Raw genomic sequence first — 17466 nt, 5'->3', positions numbered from 1 at the left:
ACACAAGCCACATACCACCATGACTACACACACAAGCCACATACACACCACCATCATATATACACTACACCCTCGTACGCTCACACATTCTCTCTAAAGTACCAAGAGCTTCCAGACCAGTACCTGTTCTAACTGACCCTCCACAGGAAGGGGACGCGACCTGTCGAACACACCAATGTTGTCGAGTCCCAGGAACCCACCACCAAACAGGTTCCTGCCGTTGGGATCCTTCCTGTTGACCCACCTAGACACATAACGCCCATTACTAACAGAAATCATATCATAACATAGTGCACAACTGTAAAAAAATTATTAAACAAATATAATGAGGAGAAAATGAGTGCGATTTGAACCTCTGTAGAACCTAGAGCAGAGCATGTCATTGATGTCAGCTAGGCCTGTATACCATGTACATGTATTTGTAGTAAATTATTATTATTATTATTATTATTATTATTATTATTGTGATTATTATTATTAAGTAAAAGGGCATATGTTCAACTAATGCGGGATTTGATTGTGGCAACGTTTCGCTCTCCAGGAGCTTTGTCGTTATTGTTAAGTAAAAGAACATAAGTGCAGCTAATGTGACATTTGATTGTTGCCACAATAAAATGCCACATTAGTTGCACTTGTGTCCTTTTACTTAACATATTGTGGGTAATTCTATAAATATTATTACATATGAAGTTAGAGAGACTAATCATTCGAGGGGTTATTTATCAACTGAGTTAGTGTTGATCTGTTTAGCATCTGAGTGTTAAATAATCAGGTGGGAGCGGCCCCTCGTGAATCCATGATGGATGCCATGGATTGTACTAATTTGCATACAATTGGAATCAGGATTGCTGGGCAGTAGTTTGACGGTAACGACTTGTCTCTCGCCTTAAAAATAGGAATTGCATTGGCCATCTTCCACATATCAGACACTACACCTGTTTGAAGAAATGTATTAAAAAGGTAGGAGTGGGTGATTTTGGTAAGGACCTGCCTTGTATGGGCCGGTAGGCCTGCTGCAGTATAGTGTATAGGGTAGCAAAGGTAGTCGATGAGTGGAACAGTCTGCCTAGTAGGATCATTGAAGCTAAAACCTTGGGTACCTTCAACTTCAGACCACATAAATACATGAGAGAGGATGGATTTGAGTACAATTTGCACACAAGTTAACAGGGTTGTCAAAGCTTATCCTTAAGTAGCACTGAAAACTGGCCGGGCAAATAATTTTGTTTAGTTGGTTTGATTTTGAGAAGAACCTGCCTAACATGGGATAATAGTCCTGTTGCAGTTTTCCTCCACGTAAGGCAGAAGCGAGACCTGAGGGGGACTTACCAGGTGAAATTAAGAGAGAGCTTATGGAAAGCTCTAGCTAGGAACTTGTTGTCACGATGTCCCCACTCAGCGCTGCCTCGGTATACGTTCATGGTGGCCCAGGCGTGTACCGGCGGATTTACGTCGCCCAGTGCAAACTCGTACGCTGATGGACAGTGACCAGAAAAAAAAACAGTGAGTTTATGAAGATCAGAGAGTGACCAAGGGCAAGTAAAGGAACAGAATAAATTGTTAAGTCTGTGAAAGTGGGAGAAAACTGACAAATTATATACCTGGAGTTACCTGGAGAGAGTTCCGGGGGTCAACGCCCCCGCGGCCCGGTCTGAGACCAGGCCTCCTGGTGGATCAGAGCCTGATCAACCAGGCTGTTGCTGCTGGCTGCACGCAAACCAACATACGAGCCACAGCCCGGCTGATCCGGAACTGACTTTAGGTGCTTGTCCAGTGCCAGCTTGAAGACTGCCAGGGGTCTGTTGGTAATCCCCCTTATGTGTGCTGGGAGGCAGTTGAACAGTCTCGGGCCCCTGACACTTATTGTATGGTCTCTTAACGTGCTAGTGACACCCCTGCTTTTCATTGGGGGGATGGTGCATCGTCTGCCAAGTCTTTTGCTTTCGTAGTGGGTGATTTTCGTGTGCAAGTTCGGTACTAGTCCCTCTAGGATTTTCCAGGTGTATATAATCATGTATCTCTCCCTCCTGCGTTCCAGGGAATACAGGTTTAGGAACCTCAAGCGCTCCCAATAATTGAGGTGTTTTATCTCCGTTATGCGCGCCGTGAAAGTTCTCTGTACATTTTCTAGGTCGGCAATTTCACCTGCCTTGAAAGGTGCTGTTAGTGTGCAGCTATTTCTTATATTCTCATTTCAATCCACTGCCATTTATTGTATCTATTTCTCAGATACTTTTCTGTCACTGTATCCACACATATAATAGGCTCCTAGTGCTGTCAGCTATTTATCGGAGAGCATCTCCCAGACTTTTGTATCTTCTTGATGGATAAACAACAGTCACTGATGCGGTTACATGATGGGGAAGGTCGCTGGTGCCCGTGAAAACCTGCGCTTACTGTTGTTAGGTAAGGTTCGTCAGGAAACAGGACAAGTGTTTCCCGACGTGGGCCTTAGATGATGACCAGCCGTTGGAACTTTTAATATATAGTGAAATCAGTAAAATATAAAGCTGAAATTGGCGATTTTGACTGATAAGAATATCTCAAATATTTCATTAACAAAGAAAATTCAGCTTCGATATTAACCCCTGAAGAATTTATATATATTGGACAGGAAAATATAGTAATGAAAAAGGAAAACACTAAATAAAAGCAGTTCAAGGGGACAATATTTATATTAAATACAGGAAAACCTCGGATCACTTAGACTGTGAATGTGAAGCTGCATTAAGAAAGAAATGTTAAGGAGAAAAATAGGAAAATTAACCTCTCTCGAGGTTTCTCTACAGTCTCCTCTCTCTAAGTTCTCTCTCACCTTCCTCTCTCCTCCTTCTCTCACCGATTCTTTCCTTTTTTCATCTTCCTCGCCTCTCTCCCTGTCTCTCTGCTCTATAGTCCTTGTGGCTTAGCGCTTCTTTTTGATTATAATAATAATAATCTCCCTGTCTCTCCCCCTCTCTCATCCATCACAAAACCGTCTTAACACAAGTACAAACGAATCACGGAGCAAGTGGAGCTTTGATCTGCTTTGTACAGAAATATACTTAGATGAATTAATCTTATCAGATAAAAGTACACAAGCGCAACTAATGTGACGTTTATTGTGGCAACGTTTCGCTTTCCAAGAGGTTTATCAAGCCGCTCCTGGAGAGCGAAACGTTGCCACAATAAAATGCCACATTAGTTGCACTTGTGTCATTTCACCTAACATATTGTCGGTAATTCTACCAACATTAACTGGACCAACTAGACCAGTTGGCTCTTATTAGAGCCAACTGGTCCAGTGGTTAACGCACTGGCCTGTAAGTTTAACAACTCACTTGCCATGGGTTCAAACCCCCATGCATTACGTGTTTTATTTCATTATATATTTCTTCCCACACTGAGGCCACCAGTGGCCATTGTTGGAGGCTCCTGAATAATGCACTCACTGTACATAACACCAGATACCTAACTGACTCTATAATGCAGTATAATGTACCACATATTGAGAATATAGAATGGAAAAGTTATGTGTTCTCGTGTCAAGGAATAATATTCTCTTTGCGTGTAATTTTCATAATGATTTATGTTGGTAACAGCCGGAGAGAACCTCACTAAACACACACACACACACACACACACACACACACACACACACACACACACACACACACACACACACACACACACACACACACACACGCACACACACACACAGAGGTAACGAGCGAAGCGGGCCAGGAGCTATGAATCGACTCCTGCAAGTACAACTAGGTGAGTACAACTAGGCGAGTATACACACACACACACACGCACACACACACACGTTTAAGACTCTGTACACCATCTACGTCAGGCCCATACTGGAGTATGCAGCACCAGTTTGGAATCCACACCTAGTCAAGCACGTCAAGAAATTAGAGAAAGTGCAAAGGTTTGCAACAAGACTAGTCCCAGAGCTACGGGGATTGTCCTATGAAGAAAGGTTGAGGGAAATCGGCCTGACGACACTGGAGGACAGGAGGGTCAGGGGAGACATGATAACGACATATAAAATACTGCGCGGAATAGACGAGGTGGACAAAGACGGGATGTTCCAGAGATGGGACACAGACACAAGAGGTCACAATTGGAAGTTGAAGACTCAGATGAATCAAAGGGATGTTAGGAAGTATTTCTTCAGTCATAGAGTAGTCAGGCCGTGGAATAGTCTAGAAAGTGATGTGGTGGAGGCGGGAACCATACATAGTTTTAAGGCGAGGTATGATAGAGCTCATGGGGCAGGGAGAGAGAGGACCTAGTAGCAATCAGCGAAGAGGCGGGGCCAGGAGCTGTGAATCGACCCCTGCAATCACAAATAGGTGAGTACAAATAGGTGAGTACACACACACACACACACACACACACACACACACACACACACACACACACACACACACACACACACACACAAACACACACATACACACACACACACATACACACACACACATACACACACACACACGCACATTTTTTAATACATATAAAAATCACATAAAAAAATATATTGAATCAAAAGCAATCATTGTCTGTTAAATAAAAAAAAATAATTTTAAGGAACATAATAACGAGAGATAAGGAATAAGGAGAGATGTGATAACACAGTGGGAAGAAGGGAAATGGAGAATAAACTCGACAAAATTTAGATATTAGTTTCCTTGTGATACCTTGTGCATACTTCCTGTGATTGTCTTCACATCTTCAGTGGTGATATTTATCGGCACTTGTGCCGCACTCTTTGTTATTCATTTTGCATGTTTTGAGGTAGAGGAGGCTGGGCTTACTGGACACGGGGGATACTTTTCTCGGATCCTTGAGGTAGACGGAGGGGATACCGTTTTCGAACTATTGTGGTAAGGGGGAGTTGAGCTTATAAAATATAGAAATACAGCTCTCTCAGATCATTGAAGTAGATAGGGTTAGGCCTATAGAATACAAGGATGCCTTTATTGGATCATGGAGTGACTGAAAAATATTTATTTATATTCCCAGTAACAATGAACATAACTTCAAAGAGTTCCCGGTGTTGACTTAAAACCAATTTACTGTATTGCAAAAATATTTGCTAAATTAAACCAATGCAATGTTGATATAACGAGATAAAATAGATATGGCGGGAAGGAAATGCTGAAAGAGTTTTAAATATGCCAGAAGCTCCCAGGCCATCTCGTATTTTTCATAGTGGGTTTAGGCTTGAGAAGAACCTGCCCAGAATGGGCCGGTAAGCCTGCTGTAGTGTTCCTGCTTTCTTATATTCCTATGCTTAATAGAGGATCCCAAAGGAGGGTCCAGATGTACAGAGTCATCAACCTCAGGTGTTTCTGTCACTTTAGTTATGTTCTGTTGTTCTCAGCAGCCGACCCCAGCAACTGGTCCAGGACCTACCTTAGCTTATTCCTTGGGTACCGTTGAAAATGGGATGGGTAAATATTCTGTTAGTGGAATGGATTTCTTCTTACGTTCTTACCTGGTATCTGACCGTTGGGGTGCATGTACCACTCTCTGAGGAAAAGCATCAGCTGTTCTTTTGCGAAGTGGCTGTCTACCATTGCCAAGGTCACGGTGTGGAAAGCCAGGTCCCAGGAAGCGTACTGCGGACGGAGCAAGTCGTTAGGTAGTCAGAAAGATATTATACTTACGGTGAAATCTTTATTATGAATCACGACGTTTGATGAAGCTCAGCCCTGGACGAAACGTTGGTAAATTAGACACATGTGCAACATTTGGGTATCTTTACTGAGGAAACGGGTAGTAGACGAGGGCATAGTCACTGGTAGGCGGGATTCCCCAGCGGAAGTAGGTCATACCCAAAGGGATGGGTAAGTTGTAGTAGCCGTGAACGTCATGTGACTATGCCATCGTCTGCTATCCGTCCCAATCCACTCATGTTAGTATATAAGCGCAAGTCTCCTTGCCTCACCAGAATCTTCACGACTACGGTGCTCTACACACCAACTCCAAGGCTGAGGGACTGATTACCTCATCTTTTGTATATAGTTCTATTGTCTTCAAATTATGTCCTAGAATCTGTATTGATAAAGCCACTGGTTGACGAAACGTCTACAGTAAAGATACCCAGATGTTGCACATGTGTCTCAGTTTTCATATTGTCGGTATTGTATACCATTCTTGTACAATAAGATTCATTCAACTAGGTATATTTATTACTAGTACACAGGAGTTGCTCCCTGGGCAGGAGGGTAGTCACTCACCCAGGGGTACTCCCACTTGTCAGGCATGGAGATCACGTCTCTGTTGTACAGGTGGAACCACTCACTGTTTCTCCCTGTCCGTCGTGATGCTGGTGGAGGCGGCTGGTATCTGAGGGAGGGGAAGTGGACATAAATCTCAGTAAAAGTGTTTTAGGCCAATTAAGCAAAATTCTTTGAAGGTAGCTGAATGAGACACACTTCTGTGCAACACTTTGGAAGCCCAGGTGTTACGCAAGTGTCTCATTTATGACCTTGTCAGTTTTCTGAAGCATTTATATTCATTCTTTCAAGGTCCTCCTGATTTATTTACCGAAGTCACTGTAGTGTAGAGTTGGATACATGGGAGTACATGAAAAGGAAAATAACATTTTTTGGTCACAATGTTGAATCTAGAGGCTAAAGAACTTATCGTATTTCTACTCATCTCAAAGTTCATATCTAAGGTATACTATCATCCCTGGCCCCATGATGCCGCCTTGAAAAGTCGGCTGACACCCAGGAATTTATTTACTTTCAGGTAAACATGGGTCATGATTGTACAGAACGCTTCCCAACAACAGGATTGATCCTGTGTTCCTTGGTTGTGAGCTGATGCATTACCTAGTATGGGCCAGTAGGCCTGCTGAAGTGTTCATCCTTTCATATGTTATTATTTCATAATTCCTACTGGTTGACTTACCGGTCACCTCCGAGCCAATCCTTGACGATGTAGTGGTAGAATTGTTTAGTCCAGAGGAGCCCAGCCAGCGCCTGTCTGGCCACCAGCTTCTCCTCACAACCTAGCCTAGCATTCAACACCTGTAAATAAAGCATCTGGGAATAAATGGTATAAGATACCGACTCAATGGAAATATAAACACATAAGCAATAAAATGTGATTATTTATTGACAACGTTTCGCCCACACAGTGGGCTTTATCAAGTCATAAATATTGATAAATTAGACACATGTGCAACTCTTGGGTATCTTTATTGAGGAAACGTTTCGCCACACAGTGGCTTCATCAGTCCATACGTAGGAGAAACTTGAAGAACAGGAGGAGAATGAGGTAATCAGTCCCTCAACCTTGAGTCGATATGTTCAGTCCATCAATCTTGAATAGAATGGACTGAACATATCGACTCAAGGTTGAGGGACTGATCACCTCATTCTCCTCCTGTTCTTCAAGTTTCTCCTACGTATGGACTGATGAAGTCACTGTGTGGCGAAACGTTTCCTCAATAAAGATAACCAAGAGTTGCACTTGTGTCTAATTTATCAACATGTCGGTTCTCCGAACCATTCATCTACAAGTCATAAATATGATGAAGCCCACTGGGTGGGCGAAACGTTGTCAATAAAGGATCACATTATGCTGCTTATGTGTTTATATTTCCAAATAAAGTATCTCATCCTTAACTTGCTATATATTTACCCGGTGTTTACGCTTAAATTGTGATGTTTAAACATATTTGTGTTTGCCAAGATTCATACTGTTCTAACCTTGGCCTGATAAGCCGAACTCGTTTAAAAATTCGACTTTTCAAAAAAAAATAATCTTTCCATTGGAAAATACACTTTTTTTTCATTGGGAATGATATAAAATGTTTTATTCTTGAAATAAACCTAACTTATAACACCTAACCGATCTTAAACTAGCATAACTAGTTTAACTGAGGAATAATATTCAATGTCTTATTAGAGTGACGATTTATGAAAGCGTATCACACACTACCGAATCTTGTATTAAACGCACCCGCTTGTAGAAAATGTCGGCTTCCTGCTTTCTCTGTTGCATGATAGTGGTGAAGGCTTCACCGAAGACCTGCCCCTTCTGTGAGTGAGGATTGGAGACCTGCCCCTCGTGTTGAAGGGGACTAGGTACGGGAGGCAGCCCTGGGGGTTCGTCTTGTTGCCACAGACGAGACCTGACAGTGGCGGAGGCTCCGGGTAGCAGAGTGATCACGTAGTGTGCACACACCTTAGTGCCTCTCTTCCTTGGGTTTACAGCGGTTTTCTCATCTGTAGGAAAATCCATTGTAATTCACATTCTATCTGGACTCGCACTGGACTTGATTAGCGTCCAGGATGAACCGAAACATCTAATTTCCACTTCAAATTCAGTGAGAAATTGTGGTTCCACTATCTTATCCTAACTATAAAACGCTTCTCAGCATATAGCATCGATGTAATTCTTAAGATTGCTATTTTCCTTCATCACGGTCCAGTGGATGGAGTATGAAATGGCAGTTGTTAGACTGCTTGTTCAAGTACCTCCCAATCCTTGAGAAAAAAAAAAAGCGTACATCGTTTACTAAGATTTTTTTGAAGTAAAGGCTTGGCTACCATCAGAGACGTTCAAATGTATACAGTTGCGTGTGGTGTCACAAGATGAGGCGTCCGCCATACTGCAGGTCAAGCGAGTGCCTGTGATGTGTGTTTGAGTCTCTCAAGTTTCAAGTTTCAAGTCTGAAGTGCCTTAGACTTGTGTGGAACTAAAAAATTTCATGCGGGCTGCATTCCTCAGTCAAGACGTGCAGTGCGGGTTATGGTATTTAAATGTGAAGACGTATCGCGCACTAGGGAATTCGTCGATTCAATTGATAAACTCCTGGGTGGGCGATACGTCTTCGCAATAAAATGTCATAACCTTACCACCACCCACAGATCATCCCATGCACCTTTCGCTACCCACAAACCATCCTATACACCTTTCTCCCACCCACAAACCATCCCATGCACCTTCCCACTGCTCACAGAGTTTCATACACCTTCCCCCCACACACAGACCATCCCATGCACCTTCCCACCACCCACACACTACTAACAAACCATACCACGGGCGGGGCTTGCAATCGCGTCATTACGGTCTCGTGAGTTACTACTGACAACATCGTCCAGACTCACCGCTAACAACGTAGCGGTGGAAAGCGTCCTTCACATACGGGGTGTAGTTATCCACACCGAAGAGCTTTTGTGTATTGGTCTCGTTCTCGGTGAAGAGGAGAGAAGCCTTGGTCGAACTCTGAAGAAAAAAACAACTGTTCACCACTCTGACTTTCTGGTTAAGGCAGTTTGTCATACTTACCTGCTAGGTCATATTAGGTCACAATACAGTAATAAATGCATGCTCACCACATATACACTGGCTAGACACGTGTAATACATGAGTGGGATTGGATTGGATTTGAATGGGACTTGTATATGAGGTAATATGGTTATCAAAGCTAATATATTCCTTGGGTAGCATTGAAAATGGGCTGGGCAATTATTTTTGTTAATGGGTCTGGGCTTGAGAAAGATCTGTCAAGTACGGGCCAGTAGGCCTGCTGCAGTGTTCCTTCTTTATGTTCTTATTCACCACGTACCTGGTCAACCGCCCACGTGTACTCTCCGAGAGACTCATGCCGCCCACGTACCAAGCTGACGCCGCCCTCGCCGCCCTCGCCGCCCACGCCTACAGCTTCCAACTTAGGTTTAAGCCCACAGCCCTCGTGGGTGCAGCCCCACACCCATGTATTGCGGTACCTGCCACAGATACACACAAGAACATTAGAATGGAGGAACACTGCAGAAGGTCTACTGGCCCATTCAAGGCAAATCGCCCATACAAGCCAAGGTTGTATTAAAGTCTTTAAAGGTCCTAAACACATTCGTAATCGCTGACCCACAAGATAGATTTGTAGATAAAAAAAAATTGTATCGCATGTATTGTGTATAGATTTCAACCTAATAAACTGGATTTAGTAGTTTTTTAAATCAGAAATTTTTAGTAACCTTAATTTTTTCGTCTAACCTTGTTGCTGGGCTCATTGTTCTTGTTGGTTTAGCGCTTCCCTCTAAACAATAATAATAGAGTATTTATTATTTTATTTTTATTATTATTATTAGTAGTAGTAGTATTGATGATAAATTAGACACATGTGCAACTCTTGGGTATCTTTATTGAGGAAACGTTTCGCCACACAGTGGCTTCATCAGTCCATACACAGGAGAAAAGAGTAAGACACATGTGCAACATCTGGGTATCTTTATTGTAGACGTTTCGCCAACCAGTGGCTTTATCAATACAAATTCTAGGACATAACTTGAAGACAGTAGAACTATGTACAGAAGGTGGTCAGTCGTCACGTGAGGTCACAGACCCTGAGCTGCTTGGGGATTAGCGTGGACGGTTACAAAGCATGGCTTGCTTCTACAGTGTTTTAAAAGCTGAGGTTGGAGAGTTGAAGGAGGAGGTCTTGCTTCTCCAGGAGGAGATTAGGAGGCTGAAGGTCCACCTCAATGGGCCTGGGAGAGAGTGTGAGGTGGTTGGAGATGTGGGGAATGAGGCTTCTAGCAGTGAGGTGCAGTCTGTCTCTCACTGTGAGGAGGCTGTAGGTGGGGTGGTAGCAACGGCTACCAGCAGTGAGGTGCAGCCCAGCACCTGCTACAAGTGGCGAGTTGTTCACAGTAATGGGAGGCGCATCAGAGTAAGGAAAGTTAAGAGTGCAGATCTGAAGGTAGGAAATCGCTTCTCTGTTCTCCAGGATGAATGTACTTCAGTGGCCAGTGAAGGTAAGGGTACTACTGCCCCTGCTAATGAAGGTAAGCGCATTCTTGTGGTTGGTGACTCTCAGGTAAGATATGTTGATCGTGCTTTTTGTAATAGGAATAAGAAGATGAGAGATAGAGTGTGCTTCCCTGGAGCTGGTGTTGGGGACATTGTCAACAGACTGGATAATATCATGTCAGGTAATGGGAACAAGCCCATTATCTGTCTCAGTGCTGGTGGAAATGATATTGGGAAGGGTAGGAGAGAAGAGCTGCTAGATAAGTACAGGTCAGCTATAGATTTCATTAAGTCTAAGGGAGGGATCCCAATCATATGTAGCATCTTGCCTAGAAGGGGAGTAGGAAATGAATGGTTGTCTAGGGCAATTGGTGTAAATTGCTGGCTAGACAGATACTGCAAGGAACTTGCAATCCCATTCATTGACAACTGGAACAACTTTTATGGCAAACATGATATGTATGCAAGGGATGGGGTTCATCTCTCTGGGGCAGGGGTGGTAGCACTTGCAGACTCGATTGAGAAGGCCATTGGTGAAATGCCTATGATTTTAAACTGATGGAAGATAGAGGTATGGGTGTGTGTGGGAAACAAGCAGGTTGCAACACTAGGGTTGGAAACAGTAAATGTATAAAAGGCATTCAGCATGAAGTTATAAATAAAGACAATAGAACAGGTCAGCAAACAAAGGGGGACAGCAGAGGGCAGCAAGGGACTAGCTCCCTTAAGGTTTACTATACTAATAGCAGGAGTGTTAGAAATAAGATAGATGAGCTAAGATTAATTGCAAGTGCAGGAAACATAGATATTATTGCTATAACAGAGACCTGGCTCAATCTGAAAGATAGAGAGATGCCCTCTGAATGTCACATACAAGGCTATAAATTATTCCACACTGACAGGGTCAACAGGAAAGGTGGTGGAGTAGCGATGTATGTCAGAGACAATTTAAATTGTTGTGTTAGACAAGATATTAAATTAGAAGCGTCAGCCACTGAATCTGTTTGGTTACAGCTTCTCGAGGGCCGAGAAAAACTAATTTTGGGTGTGATTTACAGGGCCCCAAATCTTGATAGGGAGTGCAGTAAACTTCTATGGGACGAAATTCGTAAGGCATCTACATACGAAAATGTTGTGCTAATGGGAGATTTCAACTATAGACAGATTGACTGGAGCAATTTGACAGGAAATTTAGAGTCGGGTGACTTTCTTGATACGATCCAGGATTGTTTTTTAAAACAGTTTGTGACAGAGCCAACTAGGGGAAATAACCTCCTTGACTTGGTTCTTGCCAGTAGGGAAACACTAATTAATAATCTTGAGGTTAATGATGAGCTTGGGGAGAGTGATCACAAATCACTCAGTTTTAACATATCATGGAATTCCCCTAATAATGGCAATCAAGTCTCCGTCCCTGACTTTCGCTTGGCTGATTTCATAGGACTGAAAAATTACTTAGGTGGGCTGAACTGGAATGACCTGACTAGGGGTCAGGTAGGTGGTGATGGTTGCCGATATGATGCTTTCCAGGGCATAGTTCTAGCTGCTCAGTCAAATTATGTTCCAAATAGGGAAATCAGATCAAACAAAAATGATCCTAAATGGATGAACAATAGATTAAAATATCTGATTGGTCAAAAGAGAGGCATATATAGGCAAATCAAAAGAGGAGAGGGGCAATTAAGAAATCGATATATTCAGTTAAAGAGAGAAATAAAAAAGGGAATTAGAAAAGCAAATAGAGATTATGAGGTTAAAGTTGCAAGAGAATCGAAGACTAACCCAAAAGGATTCTTTCAGGTATACAGAAGTAAGATCAGGGACAAGATAGGCCCACTCAAAAGTTCCTCGGGTCAGCTCACTGACAGTGATAAGGAAATGTGTAGAATTTTTAACACATACTTCCTCTCAGTTTTTACACAGGAGGATACCAGCGATATTCCAGTAATGATAAATTATGTAGAACAGGACGATAATAAACTGTGCACTATTAGGGTCACAAGTGACATGGTCCTTAGGCAAATAGATAAATTAAAACCTAACAAATCCCCAGGCCCTGATGAACTGTATGCAAGGGTTCTAAAGGAATGTAAAGAGGAGCTTAGCACACCTTTGGCTAATCTTTTCAACATATCACTACAAACTGGCATGGTGCCAGATAAGTGGAAAATGGCAAATGTGATACCTATTTTCAAAACAGGTGACAGGTCCTTAGCTTCGAACTATAGACCAATAAGCCTAACCTCCATAGTGGGAAAATTTATGGAATCAATAATTGCCGAGGCAGTTCGTAGCCACCTTGAAAAGCATAAATTAATCAACGAATCTCAGCATGGTTTTACAAAGGGGCGTTCCTGCCTTACGAATTTATTAACTTTTTTCACTAAGGTATTTGAGGAGGTAGATCATGGTAATGAATATGATATTGTGTATATGGACTTCAGTAAGGCTTTTGACAGGGTCCCACATCAGAGACTATTGAGGAAAATTAAAGCACATGGAATAGGAGGAGAAATTTTTTCCTGGATAGAGGCATGGTTGACAAATAGGCAGCAGAGAGTTTGCATAAATGGGGAGAAATCAGAGTGGGGAAGCGTCACGAGCGGTGTTCCACAGGGGTCAGTGTTGGGCCCCCTGCTGTTCACAATCTACATAAACGACATAGATGAGGGCATAAAGAGCGACATCGGCAAGTTTGCCGATGACACCAAAATAGGCCGTCGAATTCATTCTGACGAGGACATTCGAGCACTCCAGGAAGATTTGAATAGACTGATGCAGTGGTCGGAGAAGTGGCAGATGCAGTTTAATATAGACAAATGCAAAGTTCTAAATGTTGGACAGGACAATAACCATGCCACATATAAACTAAATAATGTAGATCTTAATATTACGGATTGCGAAAAAGATTTAGGAGTTCTGGTTAGCAGTAATCTGAAACCAAGACAACAGTGCATAAGTGTTCGCAATAAAGCTAATAGAATCCTTGGCTTCATATCAAGAAGCATAAATAATAGGAGTCCTCAGGTTGTTCTTCAACTCTATACATCCTTGGTTAGGCCTCATTTAGATTATGCTGCACAGTTTTGGTCACCGTATTACAGAATGGATATAAATTCTCTGGAAAATGTACAAAGGAGGATGACAAAGATGATCCCATGTATCAGAAACCTTCCCTATGAGGATAGACTAAGGGCCCTGAAACTGCACTCTCTAGAAAGACGTAGAATTAGGGGGGATATGATTGAGGTTTATAAGTGGAAGACAGGAATAAATAAAGGGGATGTAAATAGTGTGCTGAAAATATCTAGCCTAGACAGGACTCGCAGCAATGGTTTTAAGTTGGAAAAATTCAGATTCAGGAGGGATATAGGAAAGTACTGGTTTGGTAATAGAGTTGTGGATGAGTGGAACAAACTCCCAAGTACCGTTATAGAGGCCAGAACGTTGTGTAGCTTTAAAAATAGGTTGGATAAATACATGAGTAGATGTGGGTGGGTGTGAGTTGGACCTGATAGCTTGTGCTAACAGGTCGGTTGCCGTGTTCCTCCCTTAAGTCAATGTGACCTGACCTGACTAGGTTGGGTGCATTGGCTTAAGCCGGTAGGGACTTGGACCTGCCTCGCATGGGCCAGTAGGCCTTCTGCAGTGTTCCTTCGTTCTTATGTTCTTATGTTCTTAATCAGTCCCTCAACCTAGGAGTAGGTGCGAACAGCACCATAGTCGTGGTGCTGTTCGCACCTACTCCTAGGTTGAGGGACTGATTACCTCATCTTCTGTACATAGTTCTACTGTCTTCAAGTTATGTCCTAGAATTTGTATTGATAAAGCCACTGGTTGGCGAAACGTCTACAATAAAGATACCCAGATGTTGCACATGTGTCTTACTCTCATCTTGTCGGTATTATATACCATTCGTACACACACAGGAGAAACTTGAAGAACAGGAGGAGAATGAGGTAATCAGTCCCTCAACCTTGAGTCGATGTGTTCAGTCCATCAATCTTGAGTAGAATACGGCAGATGAGCGGAGAAGCAGCTTATAAACCGTATGGCAGGAGAGGTGTAGCAGTCATAGGTGGTGTCACATTTGTTCAATGTGGAAGTAGGTCGTGCCCAAGAATTAGGCAAGCGAAGAATTCCTAAGTATTAAGATCCCAAGAAGTTGCAGTGTCTGACAGGTTTGTAGATGAATGGTTCAGAGAACCGACATGTTGAGGGACTGATTACCTCATTCTCCTCCTGTTCTTCAAGTTTCTCCTATGTATGGACTGATGAAGCCACTGTGTGGCGAAACGTTTCCTCAATAAAGATACCCAAGAGTTGCACATGTGTCTAATTTATCAACATGTCGGTTCTCTGAACCATTCATCTACAAACAAAGTAGTATTGATAAAACAATTATTATTATTATTTTCTGGTTGGGTTCATACTATGTTAGTTACGTTTTTCCTCAGTATTCGTATTAAATTATCACAAAGCCTTTTTCACAAGTGTGTGTGTGTATATATATATATATATATATATATATATATATATATATATATATATATATATATATATATATATATATATATATATATGAGTGAGAGAGAGAGAGAGAGAATGAGAGTGAGAAATATAAAAGAGTGCTCTTTTCTTCTCACCTTGCCGTGAATCTTAGCCAAAAGTGTTTCTTCCCATGCAAATTCAGGTCCACACAGCAAAATCAATATGAACAACGAAATAAAGACGCAACATGGCACAAATACATTGTAATGTTACTCTTCTCTGGTGAAAATCATTATAGTCGAGCAAGATACATTTCTCTGGTTGGCTTCCTGATGTTATCGGTACCAGGAACTGATTGTTGTATACAGGCTGAGAGGTGTTATTGTACCTCGGTTAATTTCACAGCCCAGCCTTGTCTAAGGTATATCATCATTCTGTCAGGATGTAAGTTTATTTTGGCACGGGTACACGTAAGTGAAATTATTATACATAGTGTCAATTACGTAGGATAACCCAAAAAAGTCGGACAAAAGTGTACGTCAGTTTATATAGGCATAGGTACACATACGTGCAATGATCATGCATAGTGTAAGTTGCCTAGAATAGCCCATAAATGTCAGGAAAAATACTTTTTTTTCCTACCCACAATAGTCTACTAGCGCCCTAGTACCTATTTACTTCTAGGTAAAAAAATTAGGCGACACATATATTAAGAAATTTGTCTAGTCCGAGATTAAACCCGATTAGTCTATTCAACTAAGATTATTTTTCTTCCCAGATTATCTTTCTATTAGCCTGCTAGGAAGCAGCTAGGTTGATGTGACCTTCAGTCAGCATCCAGCACTCTCCTTTCTGAAGGCCTCGTAAGAACTATTTTAAGCACTACAGGCTCAGAAGGTCGCAAATCGTGCCCAGTTCTTACTATGGAGAGCCTTACGTGTTTTAGTCTGGATACTTCTGCCTCGCATACATGATAGCCAAGTGACGCATGGAAGTTAGAGAGAGAGAGAGAGAGAGAGAGAGAGATTAATTAGATTTTGTTACCGAAGTGGCTAGTTTATTATGCACCCCCATATCCATCCTCTGGATGGTAGTGTAAGAGCATATGGATACACAAAAGGCCTAGGAACTAGGCCCAGAAAGGGTTAACAGGAGAGAGAGAGAGAGAGAGAGAGAGAGAGAGAGAGAGAGAGAGAGAGAGAGAGAGAGAGAGAGAGATACACTGCTTTATCTGCGATCCAAGATGCTACCAAGCAAGACTAACACCCAGCAGAATCCCAGTCAAGCTGCGCCATTCGTTAGGACTACTGAACAGGAACTTGCTCTTGAATCCAGACAGTCCACCTCTCGAGGCCACAGATCCACATGAAGCCACCTAACTTTCAACACTAAAACTAAAAGACACGAATAACCAGCGTGTTATTACAAGGAGCAGCTGTCTGGTGCCCTTGGTGTGAGAGGCATGACTAGCACTCGCACACCCACGCACACCGAGGGTAAACATCAGGCAAACTGGCCTCTCCTTCAGCCTCGGGCGCCACTTTTACAGAGTCATTGCAACGAACAGAAGCAGTAATGAAGGACTATGAACTATCATGGCTTGGGCTAGGAACTACCATAGCTTGGGTCAGGAGCTACCACACTGGGCCAGGAGTTACCATACTGGGCCAGGAGTTACCCTACTGGACCAGGAACTACCATATTGGGCCAGGAACTACCATACTGAGCCAGGAGTTGCCATACTGGACCAGGAACTATCATAGTGGGCCAGGAACTACCATACTGGGCCAGAAACTACCATACTGGGCCAGGAACTACCATACTAGGGCAAGGACTACTATACTGAGCCAGGAACTACCATACTGGGCCAAGAACTACCATGTAATTGGTTATTTTTTATTGGTCGGTAAACGAGAAAATATATACATATAAAGACACCTGTGCTCAGTTTCGCCTGGCGAAATGTTTCCTCAGTGTCTCCATTCTCATTGGTTGGCAGCGCACTCACTTCACACACTGAGGTCCGTGGTTAGATCCCCGGTACAGGTGGAAACATTTGGGCGTGTTTCCTTACACTTGCTGTCCTTGTTCACCTAGCAGTAAGTAGGTACCTGGGAGTTGGTCACTTTACACCTGCTGTCCCTGTTCACCTAGCAGTTAGTAGGTACCTGGGTGTTACCCGACTGGTGTGGGTCGCACCCTGGGGAC

General features: G+C 42.7%; 1 protein-coding gene across 1 annotated transcript in view; it reads right to left on the bottom strand.

The window, feature by feature from the left end:
* Window positions 1–17466, bottom strand: part of LOC128700588 (uncharacterized) — a 91497-nt gene that overhangs the window by 43094 nt on the left and 30937 nt on the right. Inside the window, exons 6-13 of the mRNA XM_070098939.1 lie at window positions 9584–9743; window positions 9123–9240; window positions 7972–8237; window positions 6916–7034; window positions 6237–6345; window positions 5492–5615; window positions 1330–1474; window positions 124–244 (exon numbers count right to left, since the gene is read on the bottom strand). Of these exons, the coding sequence (XP_069955040.1) occupies window positions 124–244; window positions 1330–1474; window positions 5492–5615; window positions 6237–6345; window positions 6916–7034; window positions 7972–8237; window positions 9123–9240; window positions 9584–9743 (1162 nt within the window). The remainder of the gene's footprint in view (window positions 1–123; window positions 245–1329; window positions 1475–5491; window positions 5616–6236; window positions 6346–6915; window positions 7035–7971; window positions 8238–9122; window positions 9241–9583; window positions 9744–17466) is intronic.

Source organism: Cherax quadricarinatus, chromosome 65 (genome assembly GCF_038502225.1).
Source record: "Cherax quadricarinatus isolate ZL_2023a chromosome 65, ASM3850222v1, whole genome shotgun sequence".
NCBI lineage: Eukaryota > Metazoa > Arthropoda > Malacostraca > Decapoda > Parastacidae > Cherax > Cherax quadricarinatus.
The sequence above is the reverse complement of the archived record's forward strand: the minus strand, read 5'-3'. Positions and strand labels throughout refer to the sequence as shown.